This window comes from Etheostoma spectabile, chromosome 6 (assembly GCF_008692095.1).
Source record: "Etheostoma spectabile isolate EspeVRDwgs_2016 chromosome 6, UIUC_Espe_1.0, whole genome shotgun sequence".
In the NCBI taxonomy this organism is placed as follows: Eukaryota; Metazoa; Chordata; class Actinopteri; order Perciformes; family Percidae; genus Etheostoma; species Etheostoma spectabile.
The window spans coordinates 638,091-658,708 of NC_045738.1; the positions used below are offsets into that span (position 1 = coordinate 638,091).

At 41.1% G+C, this 20,618-nt stretch overlaps 1 protein-coding gene across 1 annotated transcript; it reads left to right on the forward strand.

Moving 5' to 3' along the window:
* Nucleotides 1–4,914: 4,914 nt before the first annotated feature.
* Nucleotides 4,915–19,822, forward strand: gapdhs (glyceraldehyde-3-phosphate dehydrogenase, spermatogenic). Its single transcript, XM_032518196.1, has 11 exons — nucleotides 4,915–5,142; nucleotides 14,174–14,228; nucleotides 15,611–15,707; nucleotides 16,055–16,161; nucleotides 17,459–17,549; nucleotides 17,694–17,812; nucleotides 17,952–18,033; nucleotides 18,165–18,316; nucleotides 18,449–18,611; nucleotides 19,095–19,192; nucleotides 19,336–19,822. Exons 2-11 carry the CDS (start codon nucleotides 14,200–14,202, stop codon nucleotides 19,403–19,405), a joined length of 1,008 nt encoding a protein of 335 aa, XP_032374087.1. The 5' UTR covers nucleotides 4,915–5,142; nucleotides 14,174–14,199; the 3' UTR covers nucleotides 19,406–19,822.
* The last annotated feature ends 796 nt before the right edge of the window (nucleotides 19,823–20,618 follow it).

Genomic DNA, 20,618 nt, shown 5'->3' on the forward strand with positions numbered 1-20,618 from the left:
AATAACTACTGCGCAGACTCTGGCTGCAAAACAACAAGATGGAGGCGCCCGTATCCGGGATATTTTGGCTTCACTTTTGTACAGTGGGAGGAAGTGGAGATGTGTCATCTATCTTTAGTCTATGCTCTATACTATACAGTACCGTCACTTAGCATTAGCTTATGCTCCTTCATTAAACCAGCAGTTTACTGTTAACACTAATAGCCTAATTAGCTTAGCTGTCAACACAGAGAATTCAGCTAATTCATCTTAAAGCATCTTAGTGGTGAATTAGCCTAAGGCCCATTGATGAAATCCATTGCATTTTCAGTATTCAAACTGTGACGACATTCCCGTGAAAAATCCCAATCGATGCACATTTAGAGCACATTATTTTTCCATCGTCAAGCAGTGGTTGTTTCGCCAGAGAGGGTTGGCGGAGCTTAGGCAGCAGACTCTCTCTTCAACTCACTTGTGTGTAAAGCCCATGCTTTTTTTTTTCCAGTATTTGCTATAAGTGAAAGTGAGATCCAGAAACACACCTGCAATTCCTGCTTATCACCGATAGCCTGCCGTAGTGCTGCAACGGAGCACAAAACTGAGATCTCCACAATTATGACTTAAAAAAAAAAAAAAGGCTCCCTTTGCATCCCCTTATGAAAACTAATGCCAGTACTCATCATTTAGTATAGGCAGGTGTACACTGCTCTCTGCTGGACAACACTGAAATACAATAGGTCTTGTAACTTTGTGTTTTGTGTTGTGATTTGATTTTTATGTGGCATGGAAAATTTACGTGGCAATGAAAAACTATTCATTCTTTTTCATATACTACTGATTATTTTCTGTTTGGTGTGTTTTCATTTGGACATTTATCATCTTCTGTACACTGGAGGTAAAACACTGTCTTCAAGAGAATGTCGATGTCAGCTGTTCAGAGGGGAGAATCTTGCTCAGCCGGCCCGAGGATTCAAGCCAGGATCTTTACCTTCGAGCGGTCTCTCTCACCATTTTCTTCCACCATTTTCAAGCTCTGCCAGAAAGTTTGGAAAAGTGTTGAAATGCTGCAGCCCCAGGCCCACGCTACACGTATGTATAAGCGGTGTCAAAGGTTTGAATCTGATTAAAGATGGCTTTTTTTTTTCTTTTCTTTTTTTTTTTCTATCCTTCCCATCTTTCCTTTTATTTTCCACTGTATACTTTCTTAAAAGAGAGATATGCCATAAAATATAATTGTTATAATGAATGTTTTAACTTTGGCTAAAACCTGGCCCTTTAGGCTCTCTATCCAGACTTTGTGGTTTACTGATGCTAAGCAGCTCTTGGCATGAGTGGAACTCTGCGATTAGTGCCCTTTTAAACACTTATAATTCACAGCTTATGAAAATATTATCAGAGAGGGCTAGCTCTCTGCCTGAGGGGTCAGGAGGTTGTTTTAATGCTACCATGGGCTCAGTGTGTTGAACTGTTCGAGCTCACAGTATTAGGGTTGTCTTAAATCACTTTCAGTGGGTTAAGAATGTGAAGAAAAACTATAGATATAATCATATGTGTGTGGAGTAATGTAAACGTGAAAATTAGGCATAGTGTTCCGGCTATTAAACACATGACATAACTGGAACATGTGGAAATTATTTTCAAAGTTTGAATTATAATGACAAATGGTTTGTTTTTTCAATGTTGTGTATGAGGGAAAGCCTGAATTCTGATATGTTCACATCTGCACACACCCCCACACACCTCTGCTCAGACCTAAATTTCCTGTTAAGTAGTGGTAGGAGGTGTATATGACAGATTTGTCATTTGGCGAGTGGCTCATTTCAGCTGACGGTTTATATTAGGAAATTTAAATAGCAATAAATACTTTGTTCTGCTACACAGGTGCTTTCCGTTCCAAGACACAACCTATGATGTGTGGAGGAAAGAAATAACCCAAAATAACAAAAGTTTGGATTTTATGAATGGCAACCAAAGCCAAAGAATGCACTAAGGATTTTTTCCTCATATCATGTCATATCAGATGAATAAACCATGAACTGTTTTTTTTCTTTTCTTATTTCCTGGTAACTTCCCAGAGTTGTAAGGATGTCCCATGGGAGGCTGAAGCATCCGGGGTTTATTAAAATGGTCTGTATTGAATTTAAAAAAAAGTGTAGTTGTGAAAAAGTTATAAAACTTTTTACCTGTTAACACTTTTTTAGATTCCCTGACAAACATGTTAAATGTTTTTTTAAGGCATTAATTCACAGAATCCTAAATTATGTTTTAACAGTAATAACCCAAACACATAGGCCTATGACACAGTGTATACATTAACTATATCGGAACTTCATTATTTACAGTCTAATTCGTATATGAAAGAGACATGGTATGGCTATATGTAACTTTCAGTTTGTGTTGATTCTAGTGGCTCTTTTGGACAAAAGCGGTGGTGTTTTTACCACATCTGCTTTTCTTTACGGTGCTGTTGTATTAGCCACTCTAGTATGTGTATAAATGTTTTGCTCAGACAGAAAATCCTTTCTTTACAATAAGAGAAGGAATTACAGATGCATCGTTGCATACTGTAACTCAGCCTGGCTGCATCGTGAGCTCAAAGCATTAGGAGAGTGTTGTAACAACCAACATAATAATAACTTTGATTTATATAGCGCATTTCATGAAACCCAAAGGGCCAATTCGGGACGTTTTGGAATCATAGAGCGTAACTTTGGTGTCATCTTTCACTTTTCCTTTTAGCTTTGAGCTCTTTGTTTATTTCCTTCTTTTCTGTGATTGCCCTGCCACGGTATCTGCCATAACTAGAGCAGATAACTTTTAAAATAAAATAAAAATACAGTTAGGCCTATATAAAGACATCTCCTGATACCGTTTACCTCCATATACTCACTAACACCAACAGGCTCTTCCGGTGTTTCGCCTAAATCTGTAACCCTTCAGAATGTGTGCTCGTAGCACTGTCTAAATCCTTTTGAGAAATTAATAAAAACTATATAAAAATAGCGTTCTTTTCATTGTTAGTTTGTTGTTAAAGGTCATTCATGATTATCAGATTAAATCTGATAACTGAAATAGTCTTAGAAACCTTTAAAAGTTACATATAGTCACTTTAATAAAAGGTATAGCTCAACACCTTGATAGTGTTGTGCATTCATTAGACACTGCTTTATTATTTATGTATTTTATTATATTTGTCAGTGAGTAGAAACACTCATTAAGACATTAGATTCGCTTGAAAGTGAGTAGACACAAACACTCATTTGACCGTATTACTCCAAAGGCAAGATCGCCCCCTGCTGAACTACAAATAAATGTCATGACCCTCACGTGGGATCACTCTTGTGTTTCCTCCTTCAGTAGCATGTCACCGTGCCAGTGACTATGTTATCATTTACACAAATGTATGGGAGAAATAGGGGATGTTGTACAAAAAATACACAGACAGACAGTGGACACCAATAACCTACCGTATGATGTAGTTTGTTTATTTTTTATATTTTTAAAATATATTTCATTTATGACTTTTTTTTTTAAATAATATGCTTCCACACACTTCATTCTGTTCACCACTTGTCTGTCTGCTGGCTGTTTCATCTCCACTTTCCAACATTCAGCCCGTATTTATCTCGATGTATCCATAGACTATATATATATTCAATATGTATACAATCCATGGATTTAACATCTAATTTAAACAGGAAGATTGGTGGTTTGTCCAGAAGATGGTGCCATTGTTTAACTTCTTGTCCAGAGACTATTTAGAGACGCTGCATACGCTAGGATTGCGATAGTATAAACTAGTTATACAGAGATAAAATGATTTAATGAATTACCATTCTTATGATAGGCCATTATATAATAATCAATCTAATATTGCGTTACAATGACGAAATCAAACGCCAATCAAGAGATGACCCGTTCTCTACATCCGTAGAGATGACAAAATCCTAGACCGGATGTGCAGTGTGTGTAAATCATGTTGTCAATGAGCGAGCCGTCATACTTGCTGTGCACTGCAGGGATTTCCCATGTTGCACTGGACTACTGCACGCATCCTCCCTCACGTAGGCTTGTTCGTCTGACACGTGCTGTGACATGAGGAGAGGAGAGGAGAAGAGAGGAGAGGAGGGGAGAAGAGAGGAGAAGAGAGGAGAGGAGAGGAGAGGAGAGGAGAAGAGAGGAGAGGTTTTGAGGTCCTTGGAATGGACCATTTTGAGAGAAGATTCACAATCACAGAAATCAAAAACAAACAAAAAAGTCAAAGAAAAACCTAAACAAAATAAAAACAACAACAAAACCTATCAAACAAATATGTGCTTTTCCCAATCAAAAAGCATCATTTTATTATCTATTTTATATTGTAAGAATTAAGCCCATTTATCCACTCCAGTTAAGCAGCAGAAGAGCTTGACTCCATGAGAACGTGGCATGCTTGTTTCATGACTTCTTACATAACATAAGAGGGCTGCATCTATCAAAAGGCTACACACACACACACACACACACACACACACACACACACACACACACACACACACACACACACACATACACACAGTCTGCAGTCTTTTACAGATCAATAGATCAATGCACAGTGGGGCCTGGTGCGTGTATAGGCCATGCAGTCCAACAGCACCCTGCCACATGCCCAGTGACGAGCCTCGGCCCACTGATTAATAATAATAAATGTGTTATTTTGACTATTGCAATCTACAGCTGCTAGTTTTCTGTCTCTGAGTAAATAGTGATCGTCCATGCATCAAACTATGCTTCCTTAGAATTTCATCACATGCGCGTGACCAATTCTGTGCTCTATGGTTGAAACCATAGACAGTTAAAGAACCATCCTCATCATCATTCCCACCTCTTCCACGTTGGCATCCAGCCAGTCTCTCTCTCTCTCTCTCTCTCTCTCGCTGTCTCTGGTCAACATTAGGGTCTATTCTATAAGTTTAAGATGTGTGAAAAAGACGTTAACCAGTGCTTCATCCCTCGAGTTACTGTGGCAGCCGTGACTAGTCCCTCGTTCCGAATGGAGCCTGAAAGGATGACATGACGTCACGTCGCCGTGGCGACCAGGCTCCCCGAGACACGTGTCTTGTATAAAAGCGGACGGCGGCACTGTCGATTGCGCACACAGACTCAAGAAGCATCAGCCGTCAGGTAAGCCGCTACACTGTTTTACCGTGCAACGTGTTAGGCTACTTTAGAGCTCCGCCCTTCTAACGGCTAGAATAGAATACACATTTACACCCTGAGGACGTTAATACTATTCCACACGAGTCAGCCTTTTCTACGGTTTCAAATGCTAGCTTATCTGTCGGTGCACAAATGTAGGCCTGCCATAAACTAACTAAACAAAACGCCGTTTAATTGTTTTCACATTCACTGTTAAATACGAAGTATTTACGTTACACATTCCCCTGAGACTTAAATAAAAAACCAAACCAAAAAACCGTAAAGGAAGCCATTGGACATCCTGTTGCCTTTCCAGCTTTTTTTTTAATCAGCTCCGTAACGTTAACCGTTTAAAGTGGCGCTCGTGCGCGAGCGACAGGCAACATGATGAGAAAGTGGGTTGTGGAATAATGTGAAGTTAAGCTTAGAGCTCATTCCGCGTTTGGAATGGCATGACAGCCTCATTGCTTTATCAGTACAGGAAGAGAGCAGCGAGGATGGGAGGGGATGCGGCCATGGCCTTGCTGTCTGGAGAGAGCCCGGTCGTTGTATAAAATTTCCTTCAGAGTCGTTTTCGTTGCATCAGATAGCCGACACCAAAATCCACTATAGCTGTAAACACCCCGAAGCATTAACATGTCAAGGTTCCTTATTGCAAAGACAATCTGCATATATTAATTAGGGTCAATTCATAGGGAATTCCTCTGAAGCTAAATTGTCCTACTGGGCGGGTAACGTGACATTGGCAGCTACCATTTCTGCATCTTTGCGGAAGTGGATTAGTCTCCATGTTATGTAACTCAGCACATATATCAACGTTTATCACCGCAGAGACTTAACAATATCTTATATCTGTAGCTATGTAGTGTGAATGGAAATTGGTTTGCTGTTAAGCTGTAAGTTGATACATAGGGAGGTGATTAAAGCCGGTTTGCTGGGGGGAATGAGTGTACGTGAGTGGAGGTGAAGCTACGTGCCTCCCCTGGTCGTTATGATGAAGTCGGTCGTCGTTGCCCCAGTAGATTTCAGAGATGAATGAAACTCTCGCAATAACGGGAAGCAGAGCGATGCAATAACCGAAACGGGACACATGAATGACCTTGGCTTTATTTCCCGTGGAAAGATGAGAGAGACTTGCTGAAAGCCTTCCTGTGATGGCTTTGAAGGGCATAGAGGCAGCGCAGTGTCGCATTATTATGTCGCAGTTGGACTCCATGACTCGACAGACCTGTTGATGCGGTTTGCAAAGAGGCCTGCTTGCGCTTTTTAAAGAAGCAGTAGCGTAATCACAAGCTTAATAAGACCCATCTTAATCAGCCATACAGTACAATATAAAATAACATTAATATTATGAATTGTACATAATACGGTATTTATTCATTGTGGCAGTCACGATGTAGGTGTGGTACATGTGCAGCCATGCCTGGCCTTGTCTCACTGTTGAAGGTTATCACTGCAGCTGAGGAAGGTCCCAGCAGGCCCAGAGCTGCTGTAGGGATGCTGACCCGCTGCTAATCTTTATTCTCCAACTCCTTACCATCTTGGAAGAAAAGGGTTCTTCCCACTGTACCCAATACCCATGGATGGGAGTCAGGCGTTAGCCCAGGCTCTGGATGACTGAAGGTCACATAGACATCAAAAGGGGCTTGAGCACCTGCCCTTATTCTTCCTCGAGAGAAAGTGTCCTTTTTATCTGGATTCATTTTTCTTTAAATTTAGTATTATTAAATATAGCCTTAGTCTACATGCATTACTGTTTGCACACAGCTTCTCTGTCAAACTAATGTATTTATTGATTTTTTTTTTTAATTTAATGATTGGAGATGAGACTTAGTCGATCTCTCTCTCTTACTCTCTCTCTCTCTCTCTCTCTCTCTCTCTCTCTCTCTCTTTCTCTCTGTCAGTGATCGTTGAAACTAGTAGCATAGAAAACATGCACATTGTGACCGTTTCCTATGCTTTAAAGACAAAAGATTCTCTGTTTTAAATGCTTAATGGACACTGGAAATAAAATCAGTTGTTAAGGTATTCATAGTTGTGTTGATATATTGAACGTTTTGTTTCAAATAAATAATTATTAACTATTAGGCCTTTTTTTTCCTTTAGCCTCTGCCGCCCAAAATGTCTGTGCACGTCCCTGGTCACTAATAACAGGCCCAGGGCTGCCAGAAAGATGCTAACTATTGTAGTCAAAGCTGTATGTGTGCCAGACTTCATGCTCTGTGATCATAGTTTTGGAAGAAAATGAATGAACAGCAGAACAGTTTGTCATGCATCAAGCAGAAAATAGTTTTGCAGTATTTTTAATTAACATGATTTATGATAACCTCCCTCTCGATTTATTTCTCCAACCGACTTCTTAATCGCATGTATAACTTTATTTAGAGCAGGCGTTTCTTGTCCAAGATCCGGTCTAGTGGATATCTTAAAATGACAGTAATTGCAATAAGATCTCCAAATTAAATTAGTCAACTTGTTTTATCAATGCATTTGCAAATTGCATTATAATAATTTTTTTTTTTTTACTTGGACATTCATTCTGCTCTTGTATGTGTTGCAGATCAGGGTGTCAGCCGACTGTCTGAAATGTCAGTGACTGTGTTACCAGCATGTTGCCCCTTCACTGAGCAAGGAGTAAACTATTAGCCAATGAGATTAGAGCACATTAGTACACACGGGATATGTTATTATCTATCAAGGACTACAGCCATGTTATTAAGGAGATATGGACAAGCTACTTGTGATGTGTGTTAATGCGAGGCCATGGGGATTCTGTTACATTGGTCACAGATGTGGACTGGATTCTCAGGTGCTTGCTGTGAGAAGTATAAAGGCATTTCTTCTTCTTCCGTTAGATCAGCTATTCACGTTGGACATGCCAAACAATCATCCTCTTCCCTTTGGTACACACTTTAGAGCAGGCTCCTGGGCTTCAATACAGATTAGTGTACTTTATCCTGTAGTTAGTGCATAGTCAGCGCTACTAAAAGTCAATTTTGTCATGAGACTAATTTACATAAAAGTCAGTTTTTGTTTATAATTTGGTTATGACTTATGACTTGTTTTTTCTTGATTAACACAGATGTTCTACTTAGAGGTGGTGTGGTTGTTTCTAGACCGAGAACTCCATTATACTCTGCTGCTGACTTATCACCTAGCCATCTTGTCCAGGATGTGTGTAAGAGAGAAGGAACTCCAGAGTGACTCAGCACTCTGCACCTAACTGTCGCAAATTTAAGGAAATAAACCCTACAATAGGGAAGGCTATACACAACTGACACATAAAAGGCCCTTACTTGTACAACAAAGCAGTTTTGTCTATTTTTTTTATTCAGTTATTCAAAAGTGCAGGTGTTTGTACATCAAGCAGGATATGAGGAAGGTAGCAAACAGCTTACAACTGTACTACTACTACATGGGAGAGGAGAGGAGACAAGGGACAGGGTCTGAGGCATAGGAAGGTTATCTGTCATCTAGCTGCTGACACAAGATCACGTGTGTGTGTGTGTGTGTGTGTGTGTGTGTGTCACACTGAATCCTCTGCAGTTTGATACAGCACATCTTTTACTAATTCATGATGGTTGGTGTGTGTGCACATGGGTGTTTTTGTGCATGAATAAGTCTTTGTTGAACTGCAATACATACAACTGCTACATTTATAAAAACACCTCGCTCATCCTCATCTTTATCTATTCTTATCATTAATTATTAAAGCTGATGAAATAATAAAAGTTATTTCGCACTATAAATTCACTGTCTGCTTATCATATTAATTTGCCCCTGGTGAATAAATCCTGGCTGCAAACCAATTTCCCTGTAAGGGACAGGAAAGATACCTTGGCTCTGGTGAAATGTCTAATAGAAGCAGTGAACGTCTTATCTGTCTGAGTGTCAGCAGGAGACCATGCCTGCTGAGTAGGACACACAGCCTGTGGTGTTGTGTGTGTGTGTGTGTGTGGCTGTTGATGTGATGTAGTTGGACATTTAACTGACTAGTTTACAGCAGCACGGTGACATTGCCTCAGCGCTCAGACTGCTTCCTCTCTTTTTATAGTCTGCTACTGCTACAGAGGAGACAGAATAAAAGACGAGCAGGAGAAAAGTTAACTGAAGTTGAACACAAGATGTTTGACGCCACTTCATCACTAATGTGTGTGTATCTAAGGGTGTGAAGCTGGCATTTTGTTTAGTCTTTAATGCATTTGATTTTTTCTTTTCACCAAGAGGCGGGCAAGAAGAGAAAAGATGACCTTATTGGATAGTCTGCCTGGCCTTTAGCCAATCAACCCACTGCAGTGGAAAAATACTGGAGAGGAAGAGGGTGTGGCAGAGGGATGAAAAGCGGGGGAAGTTTAAATAGGCAAAAGACACTAAAAGAAGGGAGGAGGATGGAGGAAGGCAGGGGGAGTGGCGTAGTGGGCTGGAAAAGCAAGGGTACAGTCAGTGAGTTCATTCTCTCACTAACAAATTTTAACAAACTGAGGCAACCCAACTAGCTTTATCTAAACTTAGCCTCTCCTCACATGAATGCAGGCTGTTTACTAGCTGTAACTGCTTTAGAAAACGGCCACTCTATACCAAATAAGTAGCACACATCACGCAAAACAACACCATCAAGAATCATGTGAATGGTTTATTTTGTCTGTGTCCTATCTGTATGTCAAGCCTCATACTGTTGGAAAGATGTCTTCAAAACCCAGGTCTTTGTAAGGGTTAGACTGGAGTCCAGACACTGTCTAAATGCTTGACTAAGACTGTTGACATATTACAGAGAAACAAAGAATTAGTGTTTTGTTTAACAAAGTGTTGTCAGAAGTGAAACGCTGTGTCAAGCCTTTGTCTTAATTTTAAGAATTGACCACCTGATGCTCCCTTTTTTCTTTGTCCTTTTCTGGTCAACTAGTTATGAGTTATCTTCCCTCCAGTGGTCCCTCCGGTGCACATTCATACGCACAAGCACGGCGACCCGGTCCTGCAATCATGTCGAGCCCCCCCCCCCCCAGGCTAAACTCCGGGTTTATGTATGGAAAGTGGGTCGCAGCTCAGAGGGAGTGTAGGGTTGTTCTAAATGATGAGGACTAGACAGACAAAGAGTGGCGAGGAGAGGGAGGTAGGATGTTGAATTTTAATGATTAGTTTGGGTGGTGGGGTAAAGGGGAGGGGAGGTGTAATATTCACCGGCCGGTCCTCCTTTCGTCTAATCAATCAAGAGAAGAGCTTGTTGCCCCACCTCCTTGTCAAGTGACCCATAGGTTCGGTCTGACCCCGTGCCGGTGATAAAGGAGATGTGAGATTGATGGACCGGGGAGGTGAGACAGAAGTGAGGATAAGGGACGAAGGGTGAACAAAGAGATGGAATTTGATTGGCTACCGTTCGCATGTCTGGCCGTCTGCTTCTTTTTCCTACATTTTAATGAGTGTGAGCAGATTGCAAACTCCATTTAACAGAATGCAACTTCTTGCCCTACTCTGCACAATAGTGCCTCTATAAGCTGGGACATGTCTGTGGGACAGAGTGTGCACTGAATCCAGATCAGGGGCTGATTGGTCTACAGTCAAAAGAGGCAAAGCTGTTTTGTGGAGAAGTGGGAAGAGCTGCTGGCTATGTAGTTGGCATTAGTTTACTGCACATGAAAACCTTAATGTTACTCGATATAGAAACATGGGATAATTAGTAACAATATTTTGCACAACATTTGGAAGCTGAAGGAGCACCCCTCTTCAGCTTCTATAATAGAGTATAATGTTGCACCGCCAGTGTTTAATTGTTTGGCTGCCCGGTGTAACCCATCCCTCTTCTCCCATTGATTGGCCAAAGCCCTGCATTGTTGCCTGGCAACAGTAACGAACATGGAAGGGGGGAAGTGTCAGCAAGTACATACTTTACAGGCAGCCACGCTTATGCACCTCCCGTTGTTTAGAGTCTCCCAATACTTCATAAGGCAGGTTATTTACACATACATTTATTCAACTCAACTAAATAAAAAACTATTATTTTATGTGCATAACGACATAGTTAAGTTAATAGTTAAGCCCCATTGTTCGATTTGAGTCACCAGATCTCTCTTATCTGGTTCCACTAGTCCTTGTCCAGACTTTCCACCTGCTTGAAGCAGAATAGCCCCACTCTGTTTAAAAAGTAGTACCATTTGTTAGTAGAGCAGCCATTGTAAGTTGGAAAACCCAGGGCAACTGCTCTGGGTAGAGAAAATAGAGAGGTTAGCAGAAGAGTTTAAAGGGAGAACGTGCGTGCAGAGGGTTGTGACTGCACCATAGGTTATGGTGGGACCTGAGTACAAAGGAGAGAAAAAGACACAGAAATGCGAGAACAGCATGGTCATACTGTATGCACCCTCTCTCTCCTCTATCTCTCTACCTCTCTCTCACCATTGCTGACCTTATATAATGGATGCTAGCAGCAGAGCACAAAATGGCTGCTCTACCCTGAAAGGTAGGCGCATAAGTATGCACTGCAAATGACCCTGTTAGAAATCTGACAGTTGAAACTGTGGCAGTTTGTTCAATAAATTGATTTTGACTGGCATCAGATCAGGTTCCAGTTCCAGCGAGACAAGGACATCTATTTGTGCTTATTAACAAGCAAATAAGTCCAGGTTCAAATTGTTTCAAGTTATTATCTGTTATTGTTAATGTTTAAGAGCATGTGTGAGAATGAGAGAGACGATTTATCCTAATCTGGTTACCCTTTTAGTCTATTTACAGTGCTCCCACAATGCATTTCATCAGATTGATGGTGTGTCCTACATGCTCCCCGCATGGACACACACATGCACTCACAGAGACACACACACACACACACACACACACACACACACACGGATTAGGAGATTACTGTAGTCTAAAATGACAACCACCCAGTTTCAAGGACAATCTGTGTTAGCCTTACTCTACCTGCGCCTGACACACGCATATACACACACATATGTTAGCTGCTGGTTGGGCTACCAACTGGTCAATGCTACTGAGCTACCATATCTGAAGTTTTTGGGTACATGTTCCATACAGAAATCTGTGTAAATGTGTAAAACCTTAATATATAATGATACATTTTTAAGAAATAACTTACTTGTTATACTAAATTAAGTTTTAAGAAGTTTTCTGTTGATATAGACTTGGAGCTAAATACGGTATAAGGGCCTTTTTGTTTCTAGCATAGACACTTCAAGGACAGCAAAGGAGAGGAAGAGGTGGAGCTAGAAGATGAAGGAGGTGAAGGAAGGAAGGAAGGAGAGGGGATGCAATTGTTAGAAAAAAGGGGGCTGGAAAAGTGGGAGGCGAGGACAGAGGAGGTGTTAAGAGCAGGAACAGGCGAATGAGTGTACAGTAATAGAAGGAGAAGAAAGAAGAGGGAAAAGGAGGTCACATTGTTGAGTCATAGCCAGGCTTCCTCTTGTTCACTCGGCAGACAAGTCCTTGTTTGTTGCATTACATTCCGATCACTTTCTCTCTCCCTTCTTTTCCATTATTTGCTAAACATGTACCTGCATGATGTAGCACGTCCCTACTCCTGCAGCAGAATGCACATAAAACATGCTATTTGACAGCCTGTATTTTTTTTGTCACTTACCATACACAGAATAACAGCCTTACACAGCAGCAGTCTGATATTCTGACTTCAGGAGTACACCAACATACTTTACCACCTTGGTGTTTTATTTTCATCCTTTAGTGCAAATGCATCACACCGCCTGTATAGGCTACTGTTCTGTGAAGCTACTGCTACCAGTCTTTCATACATGTTATTGTAGCATTGTAGGACAGACCTTACATAAAATACCCACAAAAGGAAATAACAACATACAAAGTAGATACACCATTTGTTCCACAGAGCAAGTTTTCATCAGCCTAAGCCGATTTTCTTGAGCAGATATTTGGAGCTGATACTGCTTTTGCTCCCTCAGTTTACATCATACAAACTGGATTTGCTTTTGGAATCTGCTCTGCTATTTCTTTAAAAATAAGAAAGAAAAAACACAAATCCGTGTCACGTCTTACTTTCAAATCACCCAAATTATGTGTACAATGTGCATCATATGAATGGGTGCACTGCATAAGGTTAACTGTGCAAGGGTAAAAGGCTTTCATCAACATCTACAGCCTTGATGATGCGTTGCTTGCCGACATATAAGACAGATAAAATGAGGTCATCACAAAATGTCCTTTGTCAACACCATTAGATAATTAAAGAAAACAATAAACCTGAAAAGTAGCCATTGAAATAAAGTGCTTGATTTGTAATTAAAGACTGCCCTGGTGCTAGTGGTGGAGGGTTGCGTCTCCAGCAACACAGAGCTCTCTGTGGACGCCTGTGTGTAAATAATGCCGGGAGAAAACTATCGGCAAACGCAGCGGCCGCAAAACCCCCCCGCAAATACCACTCCAATATATTTAGCCGGCTGATAAAATCGGTCTATCACTAGGTGCAAGTCAGAGGATAAGGAAAAGGTGGTAGGAAATCTTCCCACCGATTATTAAACTTGTGACAAGCTCAGTGTTGCACCCCAAAGCACTGCCCACTTCCCTTTCAGCGTCCATGGTAACAATAGACTGGGCCCTGTGTAAATATATAGGATATTAACTATTTGGGTTGTTCAGATCATAGCGGTATGCAGCACGGTCAGCTTGTGAATTAGTTTCTAATCAGAAAACACACTGAAGAACAGAGGGTTCCACTAAAACTTTACACTTGACTTTACAGCAGAGGAACACACACACTCATTGTATATTGCCAACAGCTTAACTACCCTGATTAAAGCCGCCTCCTGCTGCCAGGGCAACTGTTTGTCTCCGTCCCAAACACTCACATAAATTTGACCAGTTGGCACATAGTTATGCTGCAATGATTAATGGCATTGTTAAGTCATTTGTCTGAGTGCGTTGCCAGCTAGAGGACATTACTAAGTGAGATTGGATGCTTTTTAATGTTAGTTTCCTCAAACCAAAGTTGCTGCTGTTGTTCTAATGTCTTTTTTTTTTTTTTCTTTTCTCCCTTCAGTTAACTTCCCCCAAGCAGCAACAGCCATGTCAGACCTCTGTGTTGGAATCAATGGGTGAGTTTGACACACACACACACACACACACACACACACACACACACACACACACACACACACACACACACACACTTTGTAAACAGGATGGTTCAGGATGATTAGGATAGGATGTCAGTGACTCATATTTTGGGGATGGATGTTTACTATTTCCTCGACAAGTTCTGGTGGTTAGTAAATGGTTATGCAGAAGGGTGAAACTGCATTTGCACTGAGGAAAAAAAATCCACCCTTGATAAATTCTAATATAAAAAGAGTGGACTAATGAAGTATCTCAAATGGGGTGAGTTGCGCGACTTTGGCTACATTGAACACATAACGTATGTAGAGCGAATGTGGTGAGGAGGCACACACGGCATAGGATTGTGTAAGTCACAGGCGAGACAAGCTTTTTCTTTGGGATTGTTGTTCACTTCACTGTCAGCTATCAGAGGACGCAGGTGAAGGAAACAAGAATTAGAAACGGAACCTCACAATGAAATTGCAATTAGGCTCATTCATAGTCATTGAGTCGTTTCCTGTAGTAGTATCGGTAGTTCAATTTAAAAGAAATAATAATACTTTATGATCTATTTCTGTGTAAAACATAAATGTTTATATACGTCCTGTTTTTACACTTGGAGTGGATCTCTGCAGAGCACACACACCATTTACAGCTGCTCTCTGTGTAGCCAGTTTCATAAAGTTAAAATTAATAGAACTTTGAAGACGAGGAACGAAATGAATTGCCTGTACTGTAAGTGTAGTGTTATTTTTTTGTGTGGAATACATAGCATAATTATAATTTTGTCATTCTTTCGGGGGGGGGGGCACTATCTTGTGCAACTGTGATGCAGAACGTTACAAATGGACTTCTTATACAGTAAATAATGGCACCGTAAAGGATGTACTTTGATTAAATGTTGGAGGTTTGAAGGTCACCCTGTCATCTGCAGCTCTTCACTGTGGTTACATGGTTGGTTTCCATTCCTTCCTTGCAATATATCAAAGTGATCGACAAAAAATTGCTCCATGCCTAAGGACTCATATCCTGTCTGTTTTACAATAAAAGCATTCCAAGAAAAGCTTTTAATGTGAACGTGCATTAATCATAGCTTAGAGTAACAGCAGTAGAGCTGCAGTAATAAAGGAGTGGAAGAACTCAGGATTTCATGGTTTTTCTGCTGAGGGGAATTAACGGGCAGCTCTACGGGAGGTAAACCACTGGAAGTTATGCTGGAGTCTGCAATGACCTGACTTCACAGTGTGAGGCTTTGTCAGATTTGTACAAGGTCCCAGGCGGTGCTGGACATTCTGATCAAGTTTCCCACCATTTTCTTAAAACAACTATTATTAATCTTTCTCTCTCCCTCTCTCTCCACCCCCCCTCCCTCAATCTGCAGTTTCGGCCGTATTGGCCGTCTGGTCCTGAGGGCCTGCCTTCAGAAGGGCATCAATGTTGTGGCTATCAATGACCCCTTCATTGACTTGCAGTACATGGTAAGAAAACCTACATGCACATACTTGTTTACAAATTATTAACATTGTATTGTATTATAGTGTATAACGTCTGTCCATAGTTTATACATTTTATTAATACCTGAACTGAACAACCGTTTTGCTCTCTGACACGTGTTGCTTTCTCCGTATCTCGTTTGTCATATAGTTTAATTCTTCATTCAGATGACTTAAAACACCACCCGTGACTCCCCAAATCTCCCAGGAAATTGAAAGATTGTTTAGGCATTGGTGTTATGATTACTAAGTTAGGTGTGCGAAATAAGATACTATAGTGTTACAATGAAGTTTAGTTATTAACCTCTTTCCATCCCCGTCGCGCCTCCTAGGTCTACATGTTCAAGTATGACTCCACCCACGGCCGTTACCATGGTGAGGTCTCCCAAGAAGATGGCAAGCTCGTGGTCGATGGAAACGCCATCTCTGTCTTCCAGTGGTAAGTGCGGGATGACGTTAGATGGTTAGTGGTTGTTTCTGCACGGATATCAGCAGTGTTGATGTTGATGGTAACTGTCGGCAACAAGCTTAAGGGAGGCCGAAAAATGTAAGGGAGGCCGAAAACTGGCCAGTTGATCAATGATTTCATCCAGGGCCACTTCAGTACAATGTGAACTGTATCAGAGAGGTCTCTGTAGTAGAAGCAGCCATTTAAGAGCTCACTTTGAATTATTAAACTTTATTTATTTATGAATCATGCTATTTATTGTTTTATTTGTAGACATTTTTGAAAAATGTCTACAACAACCTAAACCACAGAAAATGAATTAATTTGTACATATAATAACAGGTAACAAGATAGTAAATTAATATTCAAAAACAAAGTATTCAAAAACAAGCGGGAAATAAAAATAAATTAATTTATAAAATACATTCATACACCCGATTCCCAGCACCTGCTTGTATCCCTGCGGTCCAGTCACCACGTTACTGCACCCGAACCGGATAGATACAGTGCACATGCTGTCTGGTAAGGTACCTTTTAAGGCACATTTAAAAAATATTAAATTAAACAAAATAAATACCTAATACAAATAAATTAAATACAAAAGGAATGTGAATTAAATAAAGGTTGCAACCAAACTATTCAGTAGATAAGATTTGGATTTACTCCCACCCCCTGAACCCGAACAGATACCACCTGTTTGAACTTAGATTTTTATTTTGAAAGTAAGGTATTTTAGGCCAGTTAAACTCCTGATCTTTAGTATCAAAAGTAAATTCCGTGCTCATGGAGTTGAATGAGGCTTTGTGCTGACTAAGGCTGTGCTCATATAGCTCCCCCTCCACCCGTTGTACTGGCAGTTGTTTTAGTCCTTTCAGTAATGGAGCCTCCTCTCAGCAAAAAGCAACTCCACCGAAACAGAGGCTTATAGAGGAGAATTCCTCTTTGAGCAACAACTATACATTACTGAGGTGTCCCTGATTTTAAACAAACCACCTACTTTTTTGGCAGGCTCTTAACACTTACTCCCAATGTGTTATTTGAATGTTTTCATTTTATTTATTATTAGCATGACATTATCCAGAGAGGCTCTGCACACTAATTCAGAAAGCACAGAATGTACTGTACTAACAAATTCTCACTTCTAACTTGATTTATGTAACTTGCTGTTTTTAGTATTTCTGTTATATTTTTGTGTTACGTGTCTTTATCAACCCCAACATTTAACATTCCTAAACGGTAGGGATAATCTTTTCATCCCAGACTGACTCTGTTCTTTCTCTGACTCTAGTATGAAGCCAGCAGAGATCCCATGGGGTGACGCTGGAGCCAAGTACGTCGTCGAGTCCACTGGAGTCTTCCTCAGTGTGGAGAAGGCCTCCGTATGTACACACACACACACACAAACACACACACACACACACACACACACACACACATGCATAGATATAGAGAAACATGCACGCAGACTGCCAGATGGTCCGGTTTGTAACCTGTGCCGTCTTTTCTCTCATGTCCAATCGCAGTCTCACCTCCAGGGCGGAGCTCAGCGTGTGGTTGTGTCCGCCCCCTCACCTGATGCTCCGATGTTTGTCATGGGAGTTAACGAGGACAAATACGACCCCTCCTCCATGACCATCGTCAGGTAACATAACTTTGGTTTTGGACATGAATTCACATTTTAATCGTCACAAACATATTCCTAGATTTAGGTGGAGATTTTCCCTTAGATACTTGTGTGTGTCTGTGAGTCTTAGTGACCGTGTCTGTCTTTCTGTTGATAGCAATGCCTCCTGCACCACCAACTGCCTGGCCCCCCTGGCCAAAGTCATCCACGATAACTTTGGCATTGAGGAGGCTCTCATGGTAAGTCACAGTAAATACTGTAACTATTAGCCACTGTTGTGACAGAGGCCTTTTCATAGATGGTACTGTATTTTTATTCTTAAATGTATGCCAGAATCACTGATTTTTTTTTGTGTCACTCCTCTATGTAGACCACAGTCCATGCATACACAGCCACCCAGAAGACAGTGGACGGTCCCAGCGCCAAGGCCTGGCGTGATGGCCGCGGGGCTCACCAGAACATCATCCCAGCCTCCACCGGTGCCGCCAAGGCAGTGGGCAAAGTCATCCCTGAACTCAACGGGTAAGGACAAACACATTTGTTACTGTCTTATCTTCAATACACCTTTTTATAATTGTGGCTTATACAGTGAGAAAAACCAAGAACTGAAGGTGACACAGGTCTAATAGCTCTCTTTGTCCGTCTTCTCTCCAGTAAGCTGACAGGCATGGCCTTCAGGGTGCCAGTTGCCGACGTGTCAGTGGTGGATCTGACATGCCGTCTGTCCAAGCCTGCAACGTACGCTCAGATTAAGGAAGCCTGCAAGAAGGCCGCACACGGGCCCATGAAGGGCGTGCTGGGTTACACCGAGGACCAGGTAACACCCACACTTATTTCACATATACTGTAAAGCAAATACACTAGTAATAATGATAGAACCAAAATGTGAAGTTTTTGGGGATAGGGTGATGCGGGGTAATGAGGGCTATTTGCTTTTGTACATTTCATTTGGATGCATGGGTTAATATTGTCAAGTATTCTTGTATTGTATATGTTTGTGATTTGGATGAATAAAACATGGAAATAGACTAAAATATGAGCTCTGTGTCTGACTGATTGTATTTTGCATGTGATGGTTGTATTGCGGGTGGGGATGGTGCAGTGAACATGACACATGCCTTTAGTGTGGGAGACCTGGGTACAATTCCCATTGGATACATCAACCATCAAATGTGTCCTTGAGCAAGGCACTAAACCCGGAGTTGATCCAGAGGCGTGCGGCCTCTGACATATATAGCAATTTTAAGTCGCTTTGGGAAAAAAGCATCAGCTAAATATATATCTGAATTGTGTTTTGCAGGTGGTGTCTTCTGACTTCATCGGTGACACCCACTCTTCCATCTTTGATGCTGGTGCCGGCATCTCCCTCAATGACAACTTTGTCAAGCTCATTTCTTGGTTAGTTTTCAAATGTCTTGGTCAGTCTCACATGTAAAACAGGAAGTTAGTGTTAATCTAGAGACGGAAAGGAAAAAAACACAGTTTTGTCTTTTCAAGCAATGAATTTCTCAATCTCCTTTTTTTGCTCCCACTCTCTCCAGGTATGATAATGAGTTTGGCTACAGCCACCGTGTCGCTGACCTGCTGCTGTACATGCACACCAAGGAGTAGACACTTCCTGTCCAAAAAGGAAGTCAAGAAAGGGACCACCCCAATCATCCTCCCACACCCTCCCCTCACTTTTACACACCCATAGCCAAGTCATAGCATTGCAGCCCTTAGCTCTACTACAGTATGCGTAGGCAGCAGCACCAGTGTGTTTGAGTGTTCTGAGTTTATCTGTTTGTTCTTTAAATTACGAGACGATCGGTTAGTGACAGTATTTGTGTCTGTGTGCCCCCTCTCCACCTCCCACTGCCACGTTAGATGTGTCCTTTTGGCTCATTGCTATGGTAACTACTGTATCCATCTCCCTGTCGGTGTGTTTTAAAGGCTTAATCATCAGTGGAAAGAAGAAGCTGAGAGGCAGAGCTACTGTAACTCCGCTTAAAAGTAATGAGAGAAAGAAATAAACTTGAAAAACCTCGGGTGTTGAGTTGTGTCCTGTTTTATTATTATCATATCCGCTCCCTGTGTCCTATAGAACCTCAAAACTGTCAAAAATGGAGAGATGATGTTAATATGAATGTTATAACATCCATGTAAAGGCTGGAGACATCATAGTAATTTATGGACTAAAATGTGCATTGCAATAACAAAAAGGGAATCCTACATATAACTGCATCCTGACCATATATCTCCTCCTCTCCATTTCCTGTCTACATCTTTCAGGCAAACAGGGGGGGCGGGGGGGGGTCCAAAGCTCTGTCAAAGAGGGAGAGGTAAGATGAATGAAAGTATGGATCGCACTGGACTAAAAAAATTCAAAATTTTCTTTTCTCAGTTCAGAACCAACTCTTTTCTTGAAAATGAGCCTTTCTTTTATTAAATGGGCCCTGCCTGTACTAGGGGCTAAACTCCACTGTTGCCCTATTCCCATAGACACTTAAAGAAAGGTTTATTATCTTTATATATTTTTTTATAGTTTATTATTTTATCTATTCCCTATCTCCTCAGAGTCCTACTCTGGTAGGAGACATTGGGGGGGAGCAGCCAGTAGAGGGAACTATCAGAGCCACCTGCTGTCTCTTTTAGGGTACTGCAGCACTCAGCAACACATCCTGCTAAAGTAGAATTCTGCTTTTTCCTGCTTTGGCCAAATTACTGTTCTTAAAAGGAAGTGACATAAAAAGATTTGAAAATGTTTACAATCATTTTGCCACCTACTGTTTTACTGAACATACTGCAATAGAAAAAACACATTTCACCAGTCTATTGAACTATG